This window comes from Cladophialophora carrionii, assembly GCF_000365165.1.
Source record: "Cladophialophora carrionii CBS 160.54 unplaced genomic scaffold supercont1.3, whole genome shotgun sequence".
Lineage (NCBI taxonomy): Eukaryota > Fungi > Ascomycota > Eurotiomycetes > Chaetothyriales > Herpotrichiellaceae > Cladophialophora > Cladophialophora carrionii.
In genome coordinates, this window is record NW_008481828.1 from 632,486 (window position 1) to 658,123 (window position 25,638).

At 53.8% G+C, this 25,638-nt stretch overlaps 11 protein-coding genes across 11 annotated transcripts; 4 read left to right on the forward strand and 7 right to left on the reverse strand.

Annotated features, from left to right (window-relative positions):
- Positions 1–699: 699 nt before the first annotated feature.
- Positions 700–1,893, reverse strand: G647_03612 (uncharacterized protein; the record flags this gene model as incomplete). The annotated part of the gene is made up of 1 exon (XM_008727957.1): positions 700–1,893. One exon carries the CDS (start codon positions 1,891–1,893, stop codon positions 700–702), a length of 1,194 nt encoding a protein of 397 aa, XP_008726179.1.
- Positions 1,894–2,732: 839 nt separating this feature from the next.
- On the reverse strand, positions 2,733–3,776 carry G647_03613 (uncharacterized protein; the record flags this gene model as incomplete). Its single annotated transcript, XM_008727958.1, has 3 exons — positions 2,733–3,088; positions 3,181–3,726; positions 3,752–3,776. The coding sequence occupies 3 exons, from the start codon at positions 3,774–3,776 to the stop codon at positions 2,733–2,735; spliced, it is 927 nt and encodes a 308-aa protein (XP_008726180.1).
- A 356-nt stretch (positions 3,777–4,132) lies between these two features.
- On the reverse strand, positions 4,133–5,056 carry G647_03614 (uncharacterized protein; the record flags this gene model as incomplete). Its single annotated transcript, XM_008727959.1, has 1 exon — positions 4,133–5,056. One exon carries the CDS (start codon positions 5,054–5,056, stop codon positions 4,133–4,135), a length of 924 nt encoding a protein of 307 aa, XP_008726181.1.
- A 371-nt stretch (positions 5,057–5,427) lies between these two features.
- On the forward strand, positions 5,428–7,638 carry G647_03615 (uncharacterized protein; the record flags this gene model as incomplete). Its single annotated transcript, XM_008727960.1, has 2 exons — positions 5,428–5,524; positions 5,573–7,638. 2 exons carry the CDS (start codon positions 5,428–5,430, stop codon positions 7,636–7,638), a joined length of 2,163 nt encoding a protein of 720 aa, XP_008726182.1.
- Positions 7,639–8,490: 852 nt separating this feature from the next.
- G647_03616 (uncharacterized protein) lies at positions 8,491–9,409 on the reverse strand (the record flags this gene model as incomplete). Its single annotated transcript, XM_008727961.1, has 2 exons — positions 8,491–9,289; positions 9,378–9,409. 2 exons carry the CDS (start codon positions 9,407–9,409, stop codon positions 8,491–8,493), a joined length of 831 nt encoding a protein of 276 aa, XP_008726183.1.
- Positions 9,410–10,907: 1,498 nt separating this feature from the next.
- G647_03617 (uncharacterized protein) lies at positions 10,908–11,701 on the forward strand (the record flags this gene model as incomplete). The annotated part of the gene is made up of 2 exons (XM_008727962.1): positions 10,908–11,319; positions 11,415–11,701. 2 exons carry the CDS (start codon positions 10,908–10,910, stop codon positions 11,699–11,701), a joined length of 699 nt encoding a protein of 232 aa, XP_008726184.1.
- A 653-nt stretch (positions 11,702–12,354) lies between these two features.
- Positions 12,355–13,450, forward strand: G647_03618 (uncharacterized protein; the record flags this gene model as incomplete). The annotated part of the gene is made up of 2 exons (XM_008727963.1): positions 12,355–12,563; positions 12,628–13,450. 2 exons carry the CDS (start codon positions 12,355–12,357, stop codon positions 13,448–13,450), a joined length of 1,032 nt encoding a protein of 343 aa, XP_008726185.1.
- Positions 13,451–14,751: 1,301 nt separating this feature from the next.
- On the reverse strand, positions 14,752–16,101 carry G647_03619 (uncharacterized protein; the record flags this gene model as incomplete). The annotated part of the gene is made up of 2 exons (XM_008727964.1): positions 14,752–15,946; positions 15,995–16,101. The coding sequence occupies 2 exons, from the start codon at positions 16,099–16,101 to the stop codon at positions 14,752–14,754; spliced, it is 1,302 nt and encodes a 433-aa protein (XP_008726186.1).
- A 1,040-nt stretch (positions 16,102–17,141) lies between these two features.
- On the reverse strand, positions 17,142–18,670 carry G647_03620 (uncharacterized protein; the record flags this gene model as incomplete). Its single annotated transcript, XM_008727965.1, has 6 exons — positions 17,142–17,249; positions 17,308–17,592; positions 17,647–18,091; positions 18,145–18,380; positions 18,431–18,505; positions 18,566–18,670. 6 exons carry the CDS (start codon positions 18,668–18,670, stop codon positions 17,142–17,144), a joined length of 1,254 nt encoding a protein of 417 aa, XP_008726187.1.
- A 1,413-nt stretch (positions 18,671–20,083) lies between these two features.
- On the reverse strand, positions 20,084–21,891 carry G647_03621 (uncharacterized protein; the record flags this gene model as incomplete). The annotated part of the gene is made up of 2 exons (XM_008727966.1): positions 20,084–21,644; positions 21,707–21,891. 2 exons carry the CDS (start codon positions 21,889–21,891, stop codon positions 20,084–20,086), a joined length of 1,746 nt encoding a protein of 581 aa, XP_008726188.1.
- A 3,121-nt stretch (positions 21,892–25,012) lies between these two features.
- On the forward strand, positions 25,013–25,585 carry G647_03622 (uncharacterized protein; the record flags this gene model as incomplete). Its single annotated transcript, XM_008727967.1, has 1 exon — positions 25,013–25,585. One exon carries the CDS (start codon positions 25,013–25,015, stop codon positions 25,583–25,585), a length of 573 nt encoding a protein of 190 aa, XP_008726189.1.
- Between the last annotated feature and the right edge of the window lie 53 nt (positions 25,586–25,638).

Sequence of the window (25,638 nt, forward strand, 5' to 3'; positions counted from 1 at the left end):
TAGATGGAGAGACAGGCTGGGGATAAACTCCGCGCTTGCGGCGGTCTGCGCGGTTCGAGGAACGAGCAGACGTGACTTTTGGGTGTAGACGTGGAGAGAGCTGGACGCCTTGAAGAGTTAGGCGGGCGGCGAGACTTCGCTTGCCCAGGATCAGCAGCCGCATGAGCGCTTCGACGAAGTCAAAATGAAGAGAGGCAGAGAAGTGAATGAGAAGCGTGGACGGGAATAATGGCGTTTGTGACCAACCCAAATTGGGCTAGCTACGCTTGGGGTAGCGGCAAGACCGCCAATCACAACACAGCGCAGACCCGCTCTTGATTAGCACTGCACGAGCTATCATTCTTCCTTTTGCCTCCTTTCCGAATGAACTGTCAAGGCATTCCCAGAGGCAATCACCGAAGATACTACGAGCTACCGCCCTCCTCTGCTGCGAGGCTCATGCTCTTCCTTGCTGCAGCTTAATCTCAACCCGACGAGCCTTGGCTGTGGCGACATTCTCAGCTCCCACAAGTGAGAGGAAGCCAGCGAGGGGGGAAGAGATCTCCTTAAGTAACGATTACCATTGTTTTCATTCATCGTGATCTCGTAATGCTATGTACAGCGCGTTTTGGTTGTTTGCTTTTCTGTTCCCTCACACTGACCTCCGAATTACTAATGACCAATAGCTGAGGCTGAGATTTTACCGGGCTTTTGCTTCTCTTATGATATGCGAATCCACCTCGGACTGACTTGGGCCAGCACGGTCTTTATGGCCCCTAACTTGCTCCGGCCTGGAGTCAGACTCCCGTCGAATCCCGTCGCTCCGTCCAGGTCCGCGTTCGGAAAGCCATCGGACAGATGTTCTCTGCCTGAATCCAGCTGCACCAGGGCATCGAGATTAGCAAGGAGTGTAACGATCTGTTGCAGGTGACAGTTCTCTGCCCAGACAAAGATACTGCTCAGTCTCGAGAAGAGGCATTCCACATCGTCCTCGTTGCAAAGGGAGTAGGATCGGATTGGTGCGCATCTATGCGACACCCCACCGTGGGATGTATGCAAATTTAGTGTTGCGACCTTGCCGTTGCCTTCTGAGTCGTTGTGGATCGAGAGAGAGAAGCTCTGCACTGCTCTCTGGGATTCCCAAAAGAGGTTCCTCCCATGGCGTCGTATGAATGGCTCCTGTGCTGCTTCGGCGAGGAGAGCGAGTGCATTGTTACAAGTTGAGGCTGATCCGGCCGCGGCATTTTGGGCGGCTTCTAAAGAGCTGCTCTGGACTTCGACTGTGAAAAAGGGCCAGAGCAGTGTGTTGTTTCCGACAATAGGCTGCGAGATATGTGCCAGATTGCATGGCTCCCCATACGCATTCGAGATGATCCCATCCTGGAGCTCGAGTTCGTGCTCTGTGAAATTTTTCGAGCTGAAGCCGACGGTGATATTGGGCCTAGGCACCGGAAGAGGCATGCTCCAGGCGGCATTCTGACTTGAAAGCCGGCCAACTGGGTTACCGTTTGGCACGGCATCAGTGTGAAATGCCGCGTCGGTCTTGACCTGGAGCTTCTTGGAAGATTGGGTGGCAGACTGGATCAAAGGCAGCAGCAACTCGGCTACCTGCCGGTCGCTCATTCTAGGTTTTCTTTGCAACCTCTGGGTGAATCTTCGTGCGTCTGGGTGAGGCCGTCGGATGTCCTTTGAGGGTATTCCCAAAGCGAACGCATGCCTGCTCCATTGCTCCTCCGTGAGATGGCTGTCATCAACGCTGATGCGGTTGGGACACAGGGTGTGTTGGCGGTAGTAGGAGGAAGTGTATGGAGCAGCTTTCTCACGGTTGGTGAGATCCCTTGAAGGGAGGTACTGACTGGCCTGGGACGATAGGGTGCTCGCTGGGCTGGTCAACTGGGGTGTGATGTAGGCCATGGTGGTTGTTTCAATGCCTATAAAACGTGGATTGTTGACCTGTGTTCGGGCCAAACAAGTGTTTTACCTCGCCTGAGAATCCACAGGTGTCGGAGGTTGGCAATACCTCTATATACCTCTTACTCTGTGCATCCCTGTACCAGCACAAGTACCGCCGGGGAATGATGTAGTGGCAGATCTCATCTATACACCCATGTCAAATGATGCTATTCATGGTCGCTCAAGCTACCAAAGGAAGACTCTGATTTGTTGACGGTTCGACCAAGCTCTGTATCGTGCATTAGCCCAGAGCATTGCCAGCGGCACGCGAACGAGAGCCGCATCTTTGCTAGCCAACAGGCTTTGTGTCTATCCGTTTCAGATTCTACCAGTGCCAGCGCTTAGCATGGCACCTACACGGTACTCGTAGAGACCTATTCTCGTGGCGCAGTGCGTGGACTGCGCATAAGCGAATCAACGCCCGGCGCTTGGCCGATCTTTCTGAACGTGCGCAAAAAGGATGAGCAGATCGTATTGACGCGGAGTCCGTCCTTGCGGTCACTGATAATGCGGTCAATCCTAGTCTGCTTTACTGGAGCTTGACGCGGGTGGATGAGGAGATCAGTAAATAGCAATCATCAATTGGCGGTCCAGATGTCATTTGGAGTTGAGGTTCCACCAGTATCCAGGGTTTTGCAATTAGATCGCAAGTTCGTGAGCCGAAAGACCTTGCCGCCATAAGGCACACCACATGTGAAGCAAGATCGGCAAACAACAGCGGTTAAGGTCTTCTTGGGAGAAACGTTGATGTCGTTAGCCTCCGCACAAAGTGCCAAAGCGGCAGACCCCGGGATCGGCCATCACTGCCGGTGGTCAAGCAAGAAGTCTCTGGCCTTCGCATTCTCTTCATGAGAAGTACTCTCCGCAACAGACTTCCACGCTTCGTTCTCCCTCGTGATGCTCTCAAGTTCGGCCTTGACAGCGGCCCAAGCGTCAGCGCCTAGAGCAAGTCGTAGAGGGGGCTTGGTCTCATTCCGCTTAGAAGCCAGCTCGTGCAAAACCCTTGCACAGACCGCGGGATCACTCCATTGCACAGTGTTCGCCATAGATGTCATGTAGGCCCTGATTTTGTTATAACCACAAGCTGGGTCCTCGTATGCAGGATGCCTCGGTGGTAGGGTCATGTTCTGAACAAAGTTGGTCAAGACAGCACCGACTGCTTTGCCGTCAGCATCCAATGGCTGATATGGAGACAATTCGCCTTCAAGAGCGCCGGCTGGCACAAAACGGGCAGGGAGAAGGACTCACGTTCGATGATGGTGAATTTGATATTCCAATCGGGATGCATCTCTTTGGCGACAGTATCCGTGAAGCCTTCCAAAGCAAATTTGCTCGCATGATAGAACGCTCCACCAGGGAAACACACTCTTCCACCGACGGAACTGATCTGCATGACCAGTCCACCTTTTCCGGGGGGATTGACTTCTCGCATGACGGGGAGAACGGCCTTCGTAACATTCACGGGGCCCCAAAAATTGGTCTCGAATTGGGCTCTCGCATCGGCATCCGGGATTACCTCCGTATCGCCTGTCAAGCCATATGCGGCATTATTCACCACGACATCGAGGCAGCCAAAGCGGTCCACAGCCGTCTTTATGATCTGATCGACTTGATCTGCAACTGTCACGTCTAGCCCGAGCTTGAGGACGTTCTTGTCACCATCCGGAAGGTAGGAGAGTGTTTCGGGCCTCCGAGCTGTAGCAACTACAGGGCAGCCCATCTCATAGGCATGTTTTGCAAGCGCCTTGCCCAATCCGGACGAACACCCAGTAACTGACTCTTTCAGTATTGAGACTGAAAACAAGCGACTGATGCTTACTGAGCCAGACATCCTTCTGAGCCATTGCTCCGGATCTCTTCGAGCCACTGGGTCTCCACAGGTGTTCTTTGATAGCACGTCGACTGAAATCCTCACTCTGCTGTGAAGCCCACGCCTGAAGGCGCTGATCCGGCATCTATATGATTCTGAGTCTTCTGATATGTTAAAGATTGGGTAACAGCCAATGAGAACCCGTGCCCTCAGAACTCAGCCTGATAGGCTATGGGATGCAGAAAACCAATGCCGGAGCGTTTGGTGTGACGTGGCATATGGAGAATAAATCGCGCCATTGTCGAATGCGCAGGGATCTTCGTGGGGAAGAGGTGCACATGCGAGATTCGCCGTTCTATCAGCAGAATGCCGATCTGCATCTTGTCGAGTTCAATCCTCGTCTGAGTCGTAGTCGCCTAGAGCTAGTCCTATTGATTTTGCAGGAGCTGGTGGGGGTCCTGGTTCCCTGGCTGGAGCGGGAGGAACAATTTCGGCCTTACGGACTAAGCCGGGGACCAGAGGTTTCTTGATCTTTTTGGTCCTCTCGAAGGATGGTAAAGGCCGCGTCTCTTTGAATGATCCATCCTGTACTGCGCTTCCGCCTGAGCTGATCGCGTCCCTGGCTTGTGTTTCTTCCTCGGCGGCTTCCTTGCGGGCCTCAAAGGCTCTACGAGCAGCTTCAGCGTCCTCTAATTCCTCTCGTTCCCTTTGCTCTTTTTGAATGTCTCTGACCTGGGCAAGTGCATCTTCCTCCTTGCCACCCTTTTCACCACGCTCTATTCTTGCATTTCGCTGTCTGATTTCGTCGAGTGCGTCGGCCACTTGCATCTCACGTTTGCTTTCTTCCATTTTCTGCTCCAGCTCTTCCATGGCATTCCGTTCAGCATTCTCTGCCTCGTCGGCCTCTTCTCGCTCGAGCCTGTCAAGGCGCTGTTCATCGGTTTCTTTCAGCTCGCTACTTTCAGGGTCTCGCCACGACTCGAAATTCCGTTTTGCGCCACGTTCGGCGGTGTAGTCCATATTCTTGGGGTCCGTCTTGAACGTGATCTCGGAAGAACATCTTGTGCAACGGATGTAGAAGCGATAGATGGCAATGGTGAGGTATTTCTCATCGGTCGTCTCCTTGCGTGCATTGAACTTGCGACCTTTGTATATGTACTCGCCACAAGAGGTACATTTCATGCTGAACGGGGCCATCAGTCGCACTGGGATGGTTTTAGGCCCAGTCGGTCGCAGGTGTTTAGGAGTCCGGGCAATCTTGGAGGGATCGAACTCTGGAGGGTAGTATTTCGTGAGCACTTTGCGTTCAGACATGTTGATGACTTGGTCGCTGAAGTAGCTTGGCTGACCTTGGGAGACGATGTAGTCAGAAATACCATCTTTTGAACGCCGGGAAAGAACAGTAGAGAAGGACAGGTGAGGGGCCAATCGGAATTCAGGGTGTGCGGCGCGTCACTCTCGCCTCCCCCACATTTTCACTTCGCAGTCAATAAAATGTATGTGTTTTGGCTGCAGCCACGATCCAAAGTGACTGGAAGGTGAGCTGAAGGTATTTTTTAAGAAGAATGTTACAGAGAAAGTGCACTCGCTTGGTCCCCCTCCCTCTGATGCCCCTGGGAATCCGTAGAGACCGTCGATGTATGTCGACGCGGTCACGCAACTGAGTTGTGCTTCGTTCCAAAACAATGGACAAATACCTGCGGCCATGGCGACAGGATGCTCTCAACAAGGGCCAGCATGAAGCAGCCATCTATATCGGTGACAAGGTACTCGCTCTGACCAGTATGTGAGTACTACCGGTCTCTTGTTCGCCGTCACTAACAGCAACAGACAGTGACAGCGACGCCTTCTGGCTGGCTCAAGTGCACTTTGCTCAAAACAACTTCACGCGCGCGCTTGCTCTGTTACTGAGGAAGGACTTGATAAATCGCAGCCTGTCGTGTCGGTACTTAGCTGCCCACTGTTACATCAAACAAGGCAGATATGACCAAGCCCTCACGATCCTCGGGGAAGACAATCCCGTCCATCTCATCACCACCTCTCATAATGCTAGGAGGAAACTAGCCCATATCAATGGCCACTCGTCGAAGAATGTTACACAGAGAGGTGTCAGGCCTCAAAGAGAGAGGATAGAGCTCAGTGAAGAACGAGAGCGGGACCGAGAGTCAGAGAAAGAGCTGAAATTCCAGGCCGGCATGTGCTATCTACGTGGCCTATGTTTTGCGAAACGGAATGCCTTTGATCGGGCGCGAGACTGCTACAAGGACGCAGTCCGAATAGACGTTCAGTGCTTCGAAGCCTTTGATCAGCTTATGAAGAACTCACTGATGTCCCCGGCGGAAGAGCTGGCATTTCTTGAAGAGCTGGACTTTGACTCGATACGTATTGAAGACCAGTCCCTCGCTCAGGAAGCCGCTCATTTCACCAAACTCCTCTATACCACTCGCCTGTCAAAGTACTCGTCGCCCGCGACGCTTGCAAACGCCACTGAGACTCTGTCTACACACTACAACCTCGCGTCAAATCCAGACTTGCTCCTTACTCGGGCGGAAACATTGTACACGCAATGCCGCTTTCACGACGCCCTTGCCATCACGACAAGCATCTTGAATTCTCAGAACAGCTCTGACGGCACCGTCGACTCGTCCTCAAGCAGCACGAATGCCTCTCTCGGCCACAGCCCTCGCCTTTACCCCTTACACCTTGCCGTTCTCTATGAAACAGGTTCCCACAACACCCTCTTTCACCTCTCTCATACCCTGGCGACCCATGCTCCCCATGAATCCTATACGTATCTGGCGATCGGCATATACTATCTGTCCACTTACCGCATAGCCGAAGCTCGCCGGTTCTTCTCAAAGGCATCCTTGATGGATCCTCATTCTGCGGCAGCCTGGATTGGGTTTGCTCACACTTTTGCCGCTGAGGGAGAACATGATCAGGCCATCGCTGCGTACTCCACGGCCGCCCGACTGTTCCAAGGGAGTCATCTACCTCAGTTGTTCTTGGGCATGCAGCACCTCGCTCTCAACAATATGCAGCTGGCCTGGGAATATTGCCTGGCGGCTTTCGAAATGAGCAGCGGAGCATTGAGCTCCGGCCCCAATGACGACCTTGGTAATCGGATCTTCAGCAACAGCGCCACTCTCGGCGGCGACCCCTTGGTACTTAACGAGATCGGCGTCATTCTATATCACCAGTCGAATCTGACAGCTGCCGCAAAGTTGTTTCACAAATCTCTTCAGCTGGCTGCAGAATTGGGCTGCAATATGACTGCATGGGTTGCGACCAGAGCTAATCTTGCACATTCCCTGAGGCGGATGAGCAGATTCGAAGAAGCGCTGTCAGAGTTTGATGAATGTCTCCGAACAGCTACGGGCGGGGCTGCTCCTGCGTCAGCGTATGAACCAGGACATGGCATGAGCGCCTTTGCCAATCTAAGTCTCGCAGGTACCAGCACGGGGCTCAGTTCCACCGGTGCAGCCAGTGGTTACGATGAGCGAAACCTCATTGGCAGCATTCATACCAGCCGAGGCTTGGTTTTGTTGAGTTTAGTCGGCCGTACCAAGGAAGCGGTAATGGCTCTCCATGAGGCCGTACGCGTGCTTGGCGGGGACGCTGGTGGAGGTGGTGTTGCCGGGACGCTCCTCAGTCGCGCTATGGAATTTTGGGCGCTTGAGGAAGATCAAACCTCTGAGGAGCTCGAAGACACGACACGACGGGGGTCTTTGGGACCACCAACAGCGAAAGTCGGGACGCGATCGCGGCGGAGAGGGAAAGAAGCCGATGCTGGTCCGACTTCGACGAGACACATAAGCAACGAACAGAGGATTGAGCAACGCATGGATGGGCACGCCGATGAGATCTTGGATGCCGCTTTGAGCGCTGTCAGATGAAGCGGTCTTGAAATATCCTTGGTTTGTGTTGATTGGATACACAAGGTGAAAGCTTGTCTCCAGCGACGACTGCGACAGACAACAGAGCGGAGGTTAGGAATGAAAGCTCAGCTTTGAACACTCCGGATCAGGTCGAAACCCGTTATTGGAAGCATACTGGCATGAGTTGCATGTGGATATGATATTTGTTTAGTCATGCATGACAAAATGCAAGCACGTGCGAGGAGGGCATTACTGGAAAGTCCAGACCGGCTTGTTGGGATACGGCTCGCTCGCCGGCACCAACCCATGCATTGAGGCATCGCTCTGGCAGACCCAGCTCTACACCGTTGAGTTCCACGCTGGTTGTGACGGGAACAGCTGATGAAGAACGAGGAACTTACTATATCATATGGGTTTGCCGCAGGCGTTGATGAGCCATGTGAAAAAGGGTCAAAATCGACTATCACGCTTTGCTGCTATTCATGCTGGCAATCCACATCGAGCCAGCTGGGGAGGAGAACAGGCTTGTAGCGTCTGTGTGCTGTCAGAGCTGCAACTCAATATGTTCTATCCCCGGACACCCAGACGGCTGCTCAAGTGACCGCAAGTGTTTGAGTTCCGCTCTCAAAGTATGATCTTTAGGGTATGAGGCCCGTGGGGTTGTCGTGAGGACGCTTTGAACTGGGGAGGGATATCTCTGTTCATCCGTTGCTTGAATGCTCACTCCATGCCTCGCTCAGTTTTGAGGGATCCTGGCCTCGCCGCACAAACGCTGGACCATAGCATGACATAGTTCAAACCCTCTTGACCGGCCCATCACAAAGTGCGCCCAGCACGATCATCGAAGTAACTAACGGCTTCCTGCTTCGCTCATTTCCCCCCCATGCTGCTGATGACATCCCGCTGTGCCCGTCTATCCCGGTTGACACCCGTCAAACTGGCCACGCTTCTCAGGTCACCTACCACGTCCTTCGCCTTGCCAAAGTAGACCTCCTGCAGCATGTTCCTCATCTTTCCCTCCATATCCTCGATCAGGCGTCCCGCGTTGACGACGTGTCCGCCATCCTTGCCATTGGCACCCACACTCTCGACGACCAAGTCGGCCTCGACCTGTCTCGTCATGCTCCCGGCCAGCGTCAACTCGCCCAGACTCTCGCTCTCGCGGCCCAGATGCAAGATGACGGTGCTGGTGAGTTTGTAGTGGCAGGTCTTGGAACTGGTGGCGCCGCCCCTCCGCTCGTCGACCTCAAACACGTGGATACTATCCCAGCCGGCGTCCTTGCCTTCTTTCTTCTTGAGCAGCACCACGCCCGCGAATCCGTCGTCCAGATCCCACAGGTACACGCTCCCGATCCCTCCCTCGTAGTACATCTGCCTGTAGACCTCGAAGGCGCTGTTCGCCTCGACCTCCATTTTCCGCACCCGGTCGGACGGGTACGTGGCGTCGTCTAGCGGCGGGGAGAACTCGTTGCTCCAGGGGGACCGGTAGCTGTCGCCATCGCGGTTGTAGTCGCACAGCAGGTAGTCGCGGCCCGTGGAGGGGCAGCGTTGCGACGAGAGGGGCTGGTCCACGGACGAGAGCAGGTCCTCGGTCAGTGAGGGCACCAGGGCTGTGATGTTGGTGAGATGCTGCGGGATGGACGTGGGTGGGAGGCGGCGGAGGAGGTCTCTGTGTGAAGGGGGTGTCTTGGTGTCAGCTGCTTTTCATTGAAATCGGTCGCTAACCCGGTAGGTTGAGGTGAGGTGAGGTGGCTTACAAGGCTGCGTCGAATTGGGCTTCGCTGGCCATGGTGGTGGCAGCTGAGCCGTTCGGCTTGGATCACGCCAGTCGGGCCAGGAAAGGTGGAAGTGGCCAAGGTAGATGGAGAACAGAAAGAACAATAAATAATCACTTTTTATAGCAAGCAAATGTGTCGACTTGCGTTGTTGTCGCGCCCTTCCTTCACGCGGGGTGTGGTGGAAACGACTTGACTAAAGCACAGTGCGGGCGACACGAAGTACCGCCGAGCAATATACGGCGAGCTGCACTTTTACTCTACTTGATTATTGCCATGTGTTTTCGTGCTGACCGTCCTCGTCGCCAAATCTCAAACGACGCCTTTTCCAAGCTCCTTCAATTCTGACGAAAGACTTGTAGATGACTTTGTCGTCGTGTTCAGGTTCCCCTCCAGCTGCTCGTTCAAAAGAAGCTTTCGTGGTAATTCATCATGCAGCAGCCCTCCCAACCCCTTGAGCTTGTCTTTGCAACCCATCGACAGGCTGGTTGCGAGACCCGACTCGAAATACTGTGTACCAAGGGACCGCATCAATTGAGCCTCTTGATGAGAAAGCACGGTGAATGCTGTCCCAACGACCACAATTCAAGTCAGCTATGCCAAGTCGTCCGTCAAAAAGACTCTTCTTGATGCCCGAAAGCATCATCAAGGAGCTATGTGCCCATCGGAAAGCCCTGAAGAACGAGCACCAGTTTCAGAACTGTAGGCGTGGGCTGTGCTTAGGTTCGAGCCTACACAGCACAGTAAGGTGAGGCGGATTTCATGCACATGCGCCACCACAAAAGGCAGGAAAGCCACTGACATTCCTGCCTCGTTGACAGCGGGCTGTGTCCCGCGCTCTCGTATTTCTGCCTCCCTAGGTAAGTAAACAACAATCTGCAACATCTTCGTTTCTCTTCTGTTGAAAGCCGCACCTGGTCCGGAAGAGCAAGATGTTGGGGGCTCGCGTGCAATCCGCGCAAGTGAGGGTATTCTGAGGTCCTGCCTCGCTTGGCCACATTTCAACCTCAGATGGACTTTCTCTTTCCTGTCACCTTTGAATCCAGGTGACCTGAGAGCACCACCAGAAGATGTCATTCGGATTCTCGGTAACCGACTTCAAGGAGGTCATCAAGTTATCTTGGGATCTGTACAAAGCGCTAAAGGATGGCCCCGAGGATATCAGGAACATTGCGCGTGACATGACAACCGTGTATGGTGTTCTGAATCACATCGAAGATGATCTGCAGTCGAAGGATTCTGCCATCAAGTTTCACGGCGAGGGACGGATGAAGATGCTTCAGTCTATGACCGTCAACCTCAAAGTCACTTTGGATCAGGTACAGAAGCTTGTCGACAGGTTCCGGCCCATGGCATCCGGAGGAAAGCTGTCAGAAGAGCTTTGAATCAAGGTGAAATGGGTGGCCGGCCAGAGAAAGATCAAGAAATTGCATCAGGGCATTTCTTTCCATATTTCCAGTTTCAACCTCCTCATGACATCCATGGGAAAGTGAGTGGAGCCCTCCCGGAGGGATGTTGGCGCTGACAATCCGCAGCTCCTCGCTTCAACGCATCGAGACCGGCCTGGAAGGAATGAGGGTAATGGCGGAGGAAACCAGCAAAGCCGAGCCGACAGACCTGGAACACACAACCGCTACGCTGATACTGGAGGCAGGCGAAGTTGAGATGGATGAGGATCCCTTTTCAACCGTCGAGTCTAGGAGAAGGGTGGCAGAAGCTGAAACTCTGCCAATCTCGCTGCCAACGGTGACGGAAAACCACGGTCATTTGCTGTCAACTCGGCGGCTTGCTCCTGTCGTTTCGCTGGCGTCCGATGAGTTTGTGGAGAAAATCGAAGAGCTCCCGAATGGTTATCATTTGGAGCTCGCAGAGATCGTCTTCTCAAACTGTCGTCTGGCTTGCTTTGACTTTTACTTCGCCCACAGTAAGTGTCTTGAAGTAGAATCACACCTGTGCGGAAGATACGGTCCCGCCAGACTCCCAGCAGGCGGGCGCAGTCGCTAATATAGACAACTTCAGGCCTTTGGCGCACCAAATACGCCCGCGATGATCCTCCAGATGAACGCAAACTGTTCCAAATGGACGATGGTGAATTTCCGCAGTCGCCAGATGACCTGGAATTGCGAGATTGGCTCGCCAAGATCTTGCTCGTGCATGGACGGGTATCCGACCCTGACGTTGTGCCGGCTCGAAGCATTCTAAATTACGCCGAGTCACACCAGCTCTTCTCAAAACTAACCACGATTCCAGCAATGGTGGGTGAATTTGGAGCCTTGATCCGTACCTGCTCGAAGACCGGTTTGTAGTAGCCTTCTTCCTCTGCGAACATCTAAGCGCTTGGGATGCCGCTTCACGACTGAAAACCTTGTGGAGGGAGATACACAGTGATCTATTCTCGGATGATGAGGTTTTTGACCGCCTCAGAGCTCCTGTCACAAAGCCGCGCAAGCGGTCCATACTGCAAGCTCCCAACCACAATCCCAGACAAACATGGCAATAAGGCCCTAGGTTGAGACGAATTTGAATCCGACATCTCTCCTTCAACTCTAGATGGAAATCTTCGACCAGCCAGCATACGCAACAGTCGTCTGACAACATCCAACGGCTGCGAAGCCCTTCGGACCTGTGAAGACTCGACAATGGAACAGAAGAATTGAGAAACTGACGAGCCGCAATAGGAGCTGTAGTATACTATGCTCCGCTTCCTGCACCAATCCTGTGCCTCGTAGCAACCACCCCGCATCCCGGCCGACATACCGGCTTAACCCCGTCCGTGAGGGGCATTGCGGCCGCACGATTGCATACACATTTGGACAGAAACCTTGAGGGCGTGGTGCGCGAGGACGGACATAAAAGTCATATATCCCTGGCGAGACGCACCTTCCTCTGATTCCATCTTCAGACCCTCGGAAAGACCCTGCACAGCATCCAAGCTGCGCACCAGAAAAGGCAAAGAGAAATGGCACCTAATCTGCCCACAAGGCAACTGGGAAAGGATGGACCACAGGTGACGGCCTTGGGCTTCGGGTTGATGGGCCTGTCAATCTTTTACGGCAAAAAGTTACCAGACGATCAAAGATTGGCCTTTTTAGACCATGTCTTTGCGTCCGGCGAGACGTTCTGGGATTCTTCCGATGTATATGGAGACAGCGAAGACTTGCTTGGACAGTGAGTTTCTTCTCCATACCGAAAAGCCGAGAAAGCTTAGCTGGTACTCACTGGATTTCAACAGGTGGTTCCAAAAGACCGGCAATAGAAGCAAGATCTTCCTGTGCACCAAATTCGCCAACGTGCGGCAGCCGGACGGCAAATCAAAGGTGATCAACGACCCCGCTTACATCCGCGAGGCATGCGCCAAATCTCACAAACGCCTGGGCCTAGCGCCTGGGGATGCGATTGACCTGTACTACTGTCATCGTATCGACCCAAATCAGCCCATCGAGATTACCGTGCAGACAATGGCCGAGCTCAAAAGGGAAGGCAAGATCCGCTATCTCGGCCTCAGCGAGTGCTCGGGCGAAACCCTGCGGCGGGCGTGCAAGGTGCACCACATTGCCGCCGTACAGGTCGAGTACTCGCCGTTCTCCATGGACATTGAACACAACGGCCTGTTGAAGGCTTGTCAAGAACTGGGCGTCGCGGTCGTGGCATATTCGCCCTTCAGTCGTGGCTTCCTTACTGGAACCATTAAATCCCATGATGACTTCGAACCAGACGATCGACGAAGAATCATGCCTCGGTATTCCAAGGAGAACTTCTCCAAGAACATCGAACTCGTGCACGCGATATCTGCGCTGGCTGAGAAGAAAGGTGCGACGCCCGGCCAGTTGACTCTGGCCTGGTTGATGGCCCAAGGTGACAACATCATCCCCATTCCGGGAACGACCAAGGTGAAGAATTTCGAGGAGAACATGGGCAGCCTGAAGATCCGGTTGACCAAGGAAGAGGAACAGGAGATCCGAGCAAAGGTCGAGGCCGCCGAGATTACCGGTGACAGATATCCGGATTACATGTTGGGAAATCTCTATGTGGACACAGTTCCGCTGAAGGGTTGAAGGGTTGGAGTGTTGGGTAGTGGTGGGGTACACGATACATCTACGACAATGTCAGTAGAGGTGTCTACGTGGTAGATAGTCATTTTCACTGCCGCACGTGCAACAAGAAGCGTTATTGATATGGTGCCTTGAAAGCAAGGTGGAGGGAGGGGAGTTTGAATCGAGAGAATCGAGAAAAACTCGAAAAGAAGCCACAGAACAGGGTCATTTGAAAGGACATCTCCCAGCTGACAGCTCGCAGGGTTGAATGGAGTCAATCATTTCTGGTCAATACTGTACTCCTGATCCCTCCTGAACCAGTGTCGCGGGAGCCACTCATACCTATATACACAGTACGCACTTAGGTAGACACTCCGCATTCCTTAGGGGTGCTTATCCCATCCACGACGAGCAATGGAATAACCAACTCCGATCTCAAGGAATCAGTAGTCTCTGCGACGAAGTACGTGGAATCCCTCGACTGGGTGAATGATATATCCTCGCTGCTCGATTCATGGCGCTGGCTGTTTAGATACAGGACGTATGTGCCCTTTCCTCCGTCCTTCCTTCGCCTCGCTTCGCTCTCGCTCTGAAAAAAAAAAGGCAACAACCAGAACTCAGTCACGTCCCGTCACGTCACCGCACGGACATGCACATGTACATGTACAGCGTAACCTGTTCATCACTTTCGTTCAGACCCTTGATAGAACCCAATGTACGAAAGATCGACTGATTGATTTCCCACCTGATGTTGACACGCTGCAAGTACAGTGTACTCCGTATCATCGCCCACCAGGAACTTCCGATCGAACGCTCCAAGTATTATCCCCAGAAACTGCCTGTCTGTGCAATGTACTGTACCCGCCCCGATCTTCACATCTTGGCTCGTTTCATGGGATCTAGGACTCGGGAGCCGAACTGTATAACTCGTATCGGTAACAGACTTGATATCGATCCCAAATCATCATCATCATCACGCACAACTCGCCAAGCCGCGCGGGATGGACGATACCCCTGGGAGCCGCGGGATCAGAGCCAGTAAGTCAAGTTTCTCTTCAAGACCTGTGAACCTTTAGACCTCGACTCAAGGACCGCGGCCTGCGGCCTTTTGCTGGAACAGGCCAGTGGGAAAGGAGTCCAACGTGCTCCGGAGTGGCTTCAGCTGGCAGGCGGAACCCGACCAATTCATCGTGCGCGGTCTCAAAATCATTCAAACATGACCTACAGTTTCCTTTGTGTCGCGACACGAAATCATATATACAGTGGAAGCTGCACTTCGTTACTGCGATTCGATTAACCATGTGGGTAGTGCTGTCCAGGACTCATTCTTCAAAGTCCTTCACCGGTGCTAGAAAGTCGAGATCACTGTCGGCACCTTTCGGTCGGCGCCTCTCTTCTGCCCCTGCGCTCCCTTCGCTCTTCCCATTCAGGATATTTGTGATGAATCCCCAGGCACTGACGATCTGATCACCTGGGCATAACCTGACGTACATCTCCGTGACCCACTCTTCGGTGCCGGTGACAAAGTCCTGCAATGCTGGCAAGCTGGATATGGTGCTGTGGTGGATGAGGTGGAATGGGGTCTGCAGAGGAGCGACCAGGTCGTCAAAGGGCGGTTTGCCGTCGGCATCTGTGGATGAGGGTGGTGCATTGGCGCGTATCCTCTGCTGGATTGCTGCACTCGAGACCTTGTCCACGAAATTGGCAATGACCTCGATGCGTTGGTTGGAAGATCCCTTTAGCAAGCTCAACCTACACAGCTCGGCAACGCCACCGAGCACGATGAACTGGATCAGATCCGCGTCGCTGGGCGACCTTTTCGCCCGAAGTCTCCCGGCCGATGGAGCCCTGCTGAGAGCGTGCAGGTGCTGCCGACACAGCCCGTAGAAATGATAAGCCGGGACAAGCTCCGTCCCGGGGTAGACGCGTAGGAGTTTCCTGACGGATTGGAGACACCTAGAGCATCTACCATCAGCAACCTCACTGCCAGGGACGCCCGGTCCGGCCTTGTGGCTGGGATGTTCCGAGACCAGAATAGTCCGATAGCCCTCGAGAAAATGGTACATGGTCCACGCCGCCACGTGCAGCCTCCGCATTAGCCTGTGTTTGTAAGGGTTGAAGTTGTCACATCTTTTGAACTTGGGCAGCACATAGACCTTCATTTGCAGCCAGTTTGTCAACACCTGCAACATCTTCTGCACCTGAGCTTGTCGTTTCAGGGTCCGCAGCAGATAGTCAAACGAAGTACATGGCCGTGGAGGCGGGTAGATGGTGTGGATATAGTCGTATAGATACCCCGCCTTGTCGTGGTCGACACAACCCTCATAGTCGGTGGTATGCTCGTAGGCACTCTGGAGGAGAAGTGACCGGGTGATGGGGCCCGCGTGGTATTGCAGGTACGAATGGACGGAGCGAGAGGCCAACCGAAGGGCGAAAATGTCGGCTAGAGAAAGATAACAGAGGATCTGCGCTGTGATTTCATCGGGAAGGGCAAGCAGCGCCTCCCACAGCTTTTGCCTGTTCAAGAAGCCATCAGCATGCAAGCTAGGGTCTGGTTGAGCTTACGCACGTAGGTCCGGAGCCAGAGTCAACTCCCTTTGACGAGTTTGATCTCTTGGAGCGGGATGGAAGACGCAATGACAGCGCCGCAAGGCTCGGCCGTCGAGGGACATGAATGTCGGCTGCTGAGGGCCTCCTGGACGATTCTCCGCTCGAACCACCGGTATCCAACGTACAGGCAGTGTTCGCCCGTCGGAACACGTAGGTGACCATCCCGGCGTTTGCGGCTGGGTGAAGCCCCGTGACAGTCTGCGTTCGAGGGTGGTGTGAGAGGAAGAGCTCAGACACACGCGCCAAACGAGCTGCTCCAGATGTATTGACGTAGATCCTGATTGCGTCTTCACGGAAGCTTCGGGACTGGGATGCAATGCTGACTTCCAGTGAGCCGGTATCGAAGCATGATGTCCTGTGGGACAATTGACCGAGTGTCGGGTTCTGACGCGCATTCGGACAAATGGTAGAGCGCGAACCGCACGACCGGCAAGAGATATCAGCTCTCTCAGGTGCCAAATTTCCTTCGACGGATGCGCCACCAAAGAAAAGATGCAGGGCTACGAGAATCTCATCTGGCCGCGCAAAGAACACGAGCACGAGCACGAGCTCTTATACCTCGCGGATACTCGCGCTGAAGCAGGGAAAAGAGTTTGCCAATGTCGGACGTCAGGGCACATTGGAGTCGCGTGGGGTGTCACTGGGGGTCTCCCCCAACAGGCTAGACCGCCAACGATCGCCAATGCATTGGCATTGATAGGCGTTGCTTGGTACGTTGCTAGCGACCCCAGTACCGATGGAGCAAGCGCGCCGCAAATGATTTCCTGCAAGTAGTATTCAACGCGACAACGGCCGACCGGCAAGGCGGATCCCCGATCAGCATTTGGAAGCCGGTCCGCAGTCACGACGGTTATATTGTGTCCCTGAGTTAGCTGATTAGGTGGATGCTGAGGGATATGAGATGACAAGCAGAGCGAAAATGGACGGCGTTGGTAGATGTAGCTTCAGTCGTACGTTATACCTCAAGCCATCTTTCGCCACATGCTACTCTCATGCCGTCTGTCTTCAAGGCTTTACCCCCTCCGCTATGCATTTGAGGCCGAACTTTGTACAAGAAATCGCCTTTCGCGCCTGCTACCTGCATGTCCGGTCATCACCACGCTCAATACTTCGTGCGGGAAGGCAACATCTTCATTTGGTCCATGATGTTCCCCTCAAGTCCGAGGATGCCGTATATCCACTTGAGAATGATGAAGAAGCTGTCGGGTTCCTAGTCACCGTCAGCTTTTCTGGTTTGACGGCACGGCTTGAGATTGGGTGGTACTTACACCCATGTGCTTCTTGCCCTTGACCATCCTGGCAAGCTTAGGGCCACCGTGCTCCAGGGCGACAAACAAATCATCGATGGGGAAGATCTCGTCGTCGTTGCCGTTGACCAACAACATCTTGGTGCAAGGTTTCTCGAGAGTGCCGTCGTTCAACAACGAAAACTTGCCAGCATCTTGGATGAACGATTCGAGGTCGGGGTACCCGAACTTGTATGTGAGGGTGCTCGCAAGGTCGAAGGGATACTCGAGCTTGTTGACGTGTTCAAGCCACTCTCGGTCAAACATCTGGGGAGGCCGTTAGCACAGACATGGGTCACGTGAGCTCCGCGCGTCGCCTACATGATGACACCCACCCCCCAAGCTGATGCTGGCGAGTAGTCTGTCTTTGTGTGTGTGGGCCACCCTCAGAGAATAGTAGCCACCTGTTGAGAAGCCCCAGACAATAACCTTGGTGTTGTCAATCGCCTTTTGTGTGTCAATCCAGTCAAGGACGCTGGACCATTGACGATCGGGACTCGTAGGATCTTGTCGGAGAGCGGGAGAGTCGCCGGTGCCGGGGATCTCGGCGATGACCGTTGCCACGCCCTTTTGCAGCCACCCTTGCTGCCAGACTGCCAGTTCCGTGCGATAGCCGTCGAGCCCTGTGATGATCAAGACGCATGGCGCGGGGGACTGCGCCGAGGCGTTGGGTGGGAGGAGAAAGTTGACAGGGACAACGTCGCCCTCGCCCTCGACCGCATGCTTGTGGGGGATCTTGACCTCGACAATGGGGTGCTCCATGAGTCTATTTCCCGGTCAGCCATGGTCGCCAACTGTGCATGCTTCGCCAGCACTGACCCTGCGCCCTTATAAAAGACTTCTTTGCCTTTCGTCCATGCCTCCTTTTGCTTTGCCGACCGAGGTGTCGGGAAGCGGGAGATGCGGTAGACGGCTGAGCTTCGAAGATAGTATTCTGAGGCCTTCTCCTTCTCGCCAGCTTTCTCTGCGTCTTCGGCGATCTTGGCGAGTTCCTCAGCTTTAGGGAAGTAGTTCTCCGCGTACTCGTCCCAGTCGTAGGGTTCTTTCAAGCCTTTCTGCAGAGCAATTTAGCTTGGGGCGTGGGGACAGCACTGTCGATGCTGACCTTGATGATCTGTTCCGCAACCGGCTCGAAGTCTTTGATGCTGCCGAACATGAACGGGTACACTCCCATCGCACACTGTTTCCCTCACACGTCAGTGATTTGATCTCGGCCTCACTTCTGCCAGCGGTCACATACAGGCCCCTTCCATTTTGTTTCCCACAGCTTCTGGTACGACTCGTGGTGGATGGCAGGTTTGGTGATTGCGTCCTTGATGTAGTATTTCTCGGAGGCTGAAACCATGGTGGGCGAGCAATCAGAAGGAAGCGAGGGTCTAGCTGTGCCCTGTAGTCAGATGCAGACTGCGACGAGAATATATTGTGTCTTTCAAAAATCGCAGTTGAGAGAATGCGGCAATCAGGATCAGCGTCAACAATCTACCATACACGGCTCGAGGATGTCCGAAGCCGACTCCCGCTGGTTGGCTTTGTACGAATGCGCGCGGTGGTGCTCGTAGCGTCAGGGGTGCAGGGGCAGAGCGGCTTTGGGCTACGGGCTCCTTAGGCCTCGGTGGGCGTCTGCTACTAGCCCAATCTTGCCCTCTCCAGGCCCTAACGTTGAGGTGGCTCAACTCATGGCTCGGTGGCTTTTGGTCGCGTTACTTTACTTCGATGCGTGCTCTGCGAGATATGTACGAAGCATCGTTCTCTTGAATCAAACAAACCGGTGTCGGAAGCGACGTCAGTGGCTCAGTAAACAAATTCGACGCCCTGCAGAAGCGCAGGCGCAAGGCAATGTACGGTGAGGTACAGTAGGCGGGGGTGTCGATAAGGTACCTAGGAGGTCTTGCCCGGGCTCTCAGCAAGGTCTGGCCCCCAATAGCCACGAGCCTCTACGGACCTCGAACGCCGGTTTAGAGGGGAGGCCTGCAGGGGTTTTGTTACTATATTGAGATTGGCATTGTCGTGATTTAGAGCCTAATAATTGGTCCGCTGCTACGCAATGTGGTCGTGTGGTCTGGGGTGCTCGTACGGTGTACGAGTTACTCAGCGCTGTGCGGTGTCAAGCAGGACTTGGCTAATTAGGTCCGGGCTAATTATCGATGAGCTAGTTAGGCCCTCCGTGACGCTCCACACTCGCCCCGCCGAGCGCATTCACAGGCCGTCATGCGGCACAATTCGTGCCGGTCTGTTCCTCGTACTCGTACGATCCGTTCGCCTCGAACATACGAGGTAGACACACATCTCCTTCCAAATGCCTTGCGACCTACGCTCCAGGAAGGATGTTGTCGTCCAATCAATCACAGAGCTTTTCTTCGGATTTGACGTGAGTCAACGCTGCAAAGCATTGATTGGCAAGAGTCCTCAAGACTGGTCCGTCGTGCGTGGGGAAGACCAACACCGGCCGAAGGACAGTCGGCAGAAGCCCAAATCCTGCACCGCCTGTGGTAGTATGCATCCACGTGGGGTGCGACAAAGGCAGATGACGCAGCATATCCGCCGCATTACTAAAGTAGCACCTGTACGCACCTACTACGCAACCAAGCGCTCTCGAACACGCAAAAAGTCGTCGCCAGCTTTCCCTGAGCCACGCTTCCCAAACAATGCGACGACAAATGGGTATGTGAACCGTACAGTTGAACAGCGTAACCCGTATCACCAACTCCGTCATGAACATTCGTAACAATCGTATGCTGCCTGACCCTGGTGAATCGTGTCAAGCTTGGAGTCGAGTAGGACTGGAGCGAGAAATCCAAATATATTTGGCTGCATTGCCACCACGGCCCAGCCTGTACACCATCGGTGGAATGGCCGATGCGGTTGCCGCGTCGCCCTTCAAGATCGACTTGAGATGCATCTTGGCTCGATTGGTGAATGCGTGTTCGGGTCCGAACGCGTCTCGACAGACATCCACCACATGTTGCATGGTCTCGACGGCCTCATCCTTCCGCCCCAGTTTGTGCGAGATCTCGGCCATTCCCCTCAGACACCGCACGTAGATCTCGCGCTCTTCTGGGCGAGGTAACGTCTGCGATCGTTCTAATGACGCTTTGATCGCCTGGAGTGACTGGGTATATTGACCCATGTGAAAATACGCCTCGGAAGTGGACCGCAGTGCGTAGCAAACGTCGTAGCATTGTTTGTTGACCGTCGTCTCAAAGGCGTCGACCAGTTGTTGGAATCGCACGGCCGCCTCCGCAAATCGTTCTCGGTTCAGCAGACCGCTCGCAAACGTCTGTAGAAGAGCGATTGTTTCGGGATGAAAGTATCCGATGCTGTCTTGGAAGAAGTCAAGCAGCCTGCGTAACGTGGACTCCGCGAGCCAGGCTCGGGAAGCAGTGGCATTGTGCATGGTTGTAGCAACCACGTATATGGGGTGCTCTTCGGACTCAAAGACAGCTTTGGCCATATCGGCCAGATGCTGCAAAAGCATCAGTAGTGGTTCTTCATACCCCGTCCCGTCGTGGCGAATGATGAGGTCGAACACGTAGATCATGAAGCCGACATGATCATCTTTGAGTAGACCCTCGATGAGAGCGAAGGCCTTGTAGAAGTTGTCGAAAGCCCGGTCTCGCTGACCATTCCATAGAAAGGAGAATCCGTGGTACATGGAATAGTAAAATCGGTCGGCGAGAGCATCATCCGACGTCGCGGTCCAAGTGCCCGTCGTGTTCCGAATCGAGAGATTCCGTGCTGTAAATAGATTCATAAAGTGGTTTTGCATGTTCTGAAAGATGCCGTCTAGATACCGCTGATCCTCGGCCGACACTTGAGCCTGAACTACGGTCGATTCAACAGAGAGTGTTCGGAACGGAGGCATTGGAGGGAGGTCGGGTATATTTAGCGCCTGTTGCAGAATAGCTAGACGTTCGGCGGCGAACTCGGAGGCTCTCAGTCTCAACGATATAGCCGGTTTGTCTGGTTCGTCCATCTCCATGGGACTTCTCGTCATGTCGAAATCCTCGGCGTCTTGGGCGGCATGGAGCATGTCGTCGTTGGATGATAAAGGTGTCCGTACGTCGGCATCATCTGGGGACGATAATTCCCCCGAGAGCGCCCGTTGAGGCTCCAGAAGACTTGAAGGATCTTTGATTCCTTTGCGGTTGAAATAGTGCAAAGCGTCGGCGAGAGTTACCTGCCTGCCTCTGACCAGGAACACCTTGTCCTTGTCATCGCCCTTCTGCTGCAGGCCTTGGCGAACCAAATCAAGCATTTCATGCTCTTTCTTTTTCTTGTCCAGGCCCCATGTGTGAAGCCGGCTTTTATACATCCGTTCTCTGAGGGAGGAGGAATGATCAGCAACAAAGGTCGGGGCCGTGCGACAAACAAAAGTACATACGTTGGGCCAAAATCATATTCGCGTTTCAGGTACTCCGCCACGTCCTTGAGCGTACGGCCCTCTTCGAAGTATAACTGGGTGATCAGTGGTCGGTGCCTCCGCCATTCCTCCGAAGTATACGAATTCGAGGAGCGCTTCGAGAGCTGTTTCTTCCGATCGACGGGCGAGCCGTCGGCAGAAGCCATGGCGTATAGTAAGCAAACCTTCCAGTGCCGCGCTGCGATCAGATCACTTCATTATATTGAACTGGTCATCGGTATGGCATTTCGTGATGATAGGGATGTCTCCGGTGGACCGCTTTCCACTGAGGTGAGCGACCAGATACGCGTGCGCTGGGGCTGTGCGCACTCGCCCGGTGGTTGGCGGAATTCGAAACCCGCTCAAGAAGGGGCACTAGCAATTGTCGGCAATTGAATGATTGAAGAAGTCGCTGTGCTTGTGAGAGGCGATGCGGTCGAAGTCCGAGGTCGAGAGAGGTGTTGAAGGTGGCGGTTGAGTTATGTAAAGCAAAGTCAAATGCACGAGCCTAAGTGAACTAGTTTGAAGGCCTGCTTGGTGTCCGTACTTTTCACCTGGTACATCTCCAGCTCCTTGGCTCCAGGATTGGGCTTAGTCCTCGTCTTCGGCGGCTGGGCCGGGCGTGGAGGCTTTTTGACCCGTCAACGTTCCCGAAGGACTGGAGCGCGCGGATCAACCACGGACCAGAGAGTGGAAGAGCCAGGTGGTAACGGCAATTATTTGACGCAGGTCAGTGGGCTCGTAGGGGGGTCGGGTCTGCCTGCACAAAAGGTCAGCGTTTAGTCCTTTGAAAGCTGCCGGGCCCAGCAAAGTACCACTCGTCTGGAGGCGGGTGTGCCTGATGCTGGCCGCAACAGATTCAGTCGAGTCATGTACCGCTCTCGCGCCTCTAGTCACTGGGCGAGAGCAACCAATAGGCGGCGGTAATGTGCGCTTCGATGCGAGCGGAAAGGCCGGGGCACGAAGGATAATGAACCAGGCTCGGAGAGGATTGCTTGAGGGGTGTTCGCGGGTCCCTGTGGAGTTTCTCGTAGCGGTGCTCACAACCACATACCCAAAAGGTGTTGATTGTGCGAGGAAAGTACTGTGAATCAATTTAAATCAATAACGCCAGGGTGTTGCCCATTAACATTAATTATCGGTCTTGTCGTTCTTCGTCACCGGCTGGCTACAGCCTTTCACGATGGCCGGTGGCAACGACGACCTCAAATCTACCATAATAGCAACGTACACAGCACTACAAAAGTACCTCCAGCTGCTCTAATTCTATTCCCAAGTGTGCGTCAGAGATCAACGCTGGATTCGCCGCTTCTGTCTTTGGTCGTTGCGCATACGGCAGGTGGTCAGGTCAGCCCTTGACTAACTAGACCATGCGTGGCAGGCATACCAGGCATACCAGGCATACCTCGACAACCAGTGGGTGACTGAATCCTCGCGCGTGCTTCTCGCCGCTATTACCACCAAGTACCTGTCATCAATGATTTCGCCGCCGCGAATGATAATGTCACATCGGCCATCATAGGAAACGATGCTCCTTCCCAAGATGGTTGCGACCGTTTATATGACTCCAGTAACCCCCAGCAGCCTCCCTCGCTCCCCGTCAACTGCCACGTCAGGCGGTCCTGGAGCTTACCGCCGGAAAAGCTCCATATCGCATCGACCCCTGCGGTTTCTATTTTGTGGCTGTGCCCCAAAATTCAGGTTACACTCGCCCACTCCTCTACGTCCCAACTGCCTGAGAAACAGCAAAGCTGTAGGGCTTAGGCCCTGCAATGCGGGCTCCGAATCCATCCCTTATCTTATACTTGCGTCCCTGTCAGAGCTCATGGACGGACGTGCCACTGCAGGGGAGCCTTTCTCTTCAGTCATCCCTTGCCATGCGCATTGACCCGCGGAGCACGCGGACATCATGCCCGATCAGATCCAAGACAAGTACGGAGCACCGAGCTACAGAGAATATCCGAACCCACCATTCAGCTGTCAGTATCATCTCTGGTCCAGGCTCATTCCTCTCAGTCTTCACGCGTGTCCCAATTACTGCACCCCGGAGTCTAGAATAATCGGTGCCTGGGTAAAGTTTGACGCGCCCACGTTTCCTAGGTTCGGGTGGGACAGAAGAACAAAAGCTTGAGTAGCAGGCAGCCCCCTCGCACCCCCCCTGCTTATTCCGACTTTTCCGGACACTGGGTTCCTGCCAGATTATGCACCACCTTGCCTCGGAGAATTTGGTTGCTGGTCAAGGACCACACTGGAGGATGATGGCGTGATGAGCCGAGGAAGATTTGTTGCCGACTGTGGCAGAGGACGAATACACAGTCGAGACGGTTGGGCGACAGTACTCGTACCCATGCATGATGTCGGATATGCTGGAGGGGACGATGATGTACAGCAGCTCCACCGTCAGAACCTCGGAACGGCCCCCCTGAAAAAGGCAACTTCCCCGGAATTTGTTGCGAAATCTCTTCTGCTTCAGGCCCATTGCCATCGATTAATGATCCGATCATCCTTGAGCTCTATGATCATGTCTGGTCGAGGTGGCTTCCTGGCGTGCCAGCACTCCAGCATGTTTCATTTTGCAGATCAACGGTGATGAAACCTCTTCCTGTGAAACATTGCACCACCAAGAATGTCGCCTCAACGTCGATCGTGTACTCGTAGCAACTGAAAACGGAACCTTCACCCCACATTCCAAATTGGCGCCCTCCCTCGTGTCCAGGAGGCTCACTTTCTCCTGGTGCAGCTTCTTTGGGACCTCCTGGCGCTGGACTTGTGATCGTGATTAGGGGGCTATTGTAACCTCAGAAGCAGCAAATTTTTCTGAAACATGAAGTTACCAAAGCACGAAGCATGTTGACTCGACTCCCTGCCTCCCGCGGAGAAAGAGGCGATGACTGCTTCTTTCCACCGTGACTACAGCCGATATCAAGGGATGAGCACGTCTCATAGCGCCGCGAAGAAGGAAGACTCATTCGTGATAATGATTCACTCACCCAGTTCAGGCCACCCAATCTAGCAATTTTCCGGTCGTGCAGACCGGATTTCCGACCATGCAGACCATCATTCGAAGTCCTGACCCCTCTGCGTGCTTCGTTTGCAAGCAGTGAACATGTTTACAGAGGCCGGTGATGCATGTGGAAAGCCGAGTCTTGGGATGGCTCGTTGTTTTATCATCCTTTGTCCTACCAAATTCTGAGCATTGCTACCTCAGAATTTCTTTAGCATCAGAGTATTTGTGGCAAGCTACTTTGGACAGTGATATCCTCTTCTTTGGCGACATCGAAAGTTAGCATGACTTCAACAGAACCGCTACCCTCCGGTCTGTCCGATCCAACCATCCACATAACAACTCACAATTCTGTTGGGAAAGCGGCGGTTCACTCATCATATTCAAACCAGTGGGCGTGGTTTCCTGAGAGAGCAGTGGGTTTCAACGTGGTTTACACGACAGACCACTTTCCAGTGTCTCTGAACGACGATGCAGATATCAAATCTCACCAGGAAACCATGGCCAGTGGGCAGCTTGGTCTTGTCAAAAAGGGCGGCACCGTCTGTCGGATAGTCGACTTCGGCCCGGGCGGCACTCCCCTCATGCACCGTACTCAGAGCCTCGATTACGGAGTGGTCTTGGAGGGTACCATCGAGATGGAATTGGACGACGGCAGTGTGACCGTCCTGAAGCGTGGGGATGTTGCAGTCCAGCGAGGCACCAACCACGCGTGGAGAAATCCTAGCAAGACTGAATGGACGAGAATGCTCTTCGTCCTCCAAGATTGCCAGCCAGTAGTTGTCGGAGGGGATAGGTATCGTGAAGACCTTGGAGAGGGAGTCAAAGAGATCCCGAAAAGTGGCAATGACGATTAACTGAGCCTTCAGCATGGACAAGGTTGATTTTCCAGAAACCAATGTTTTCAATC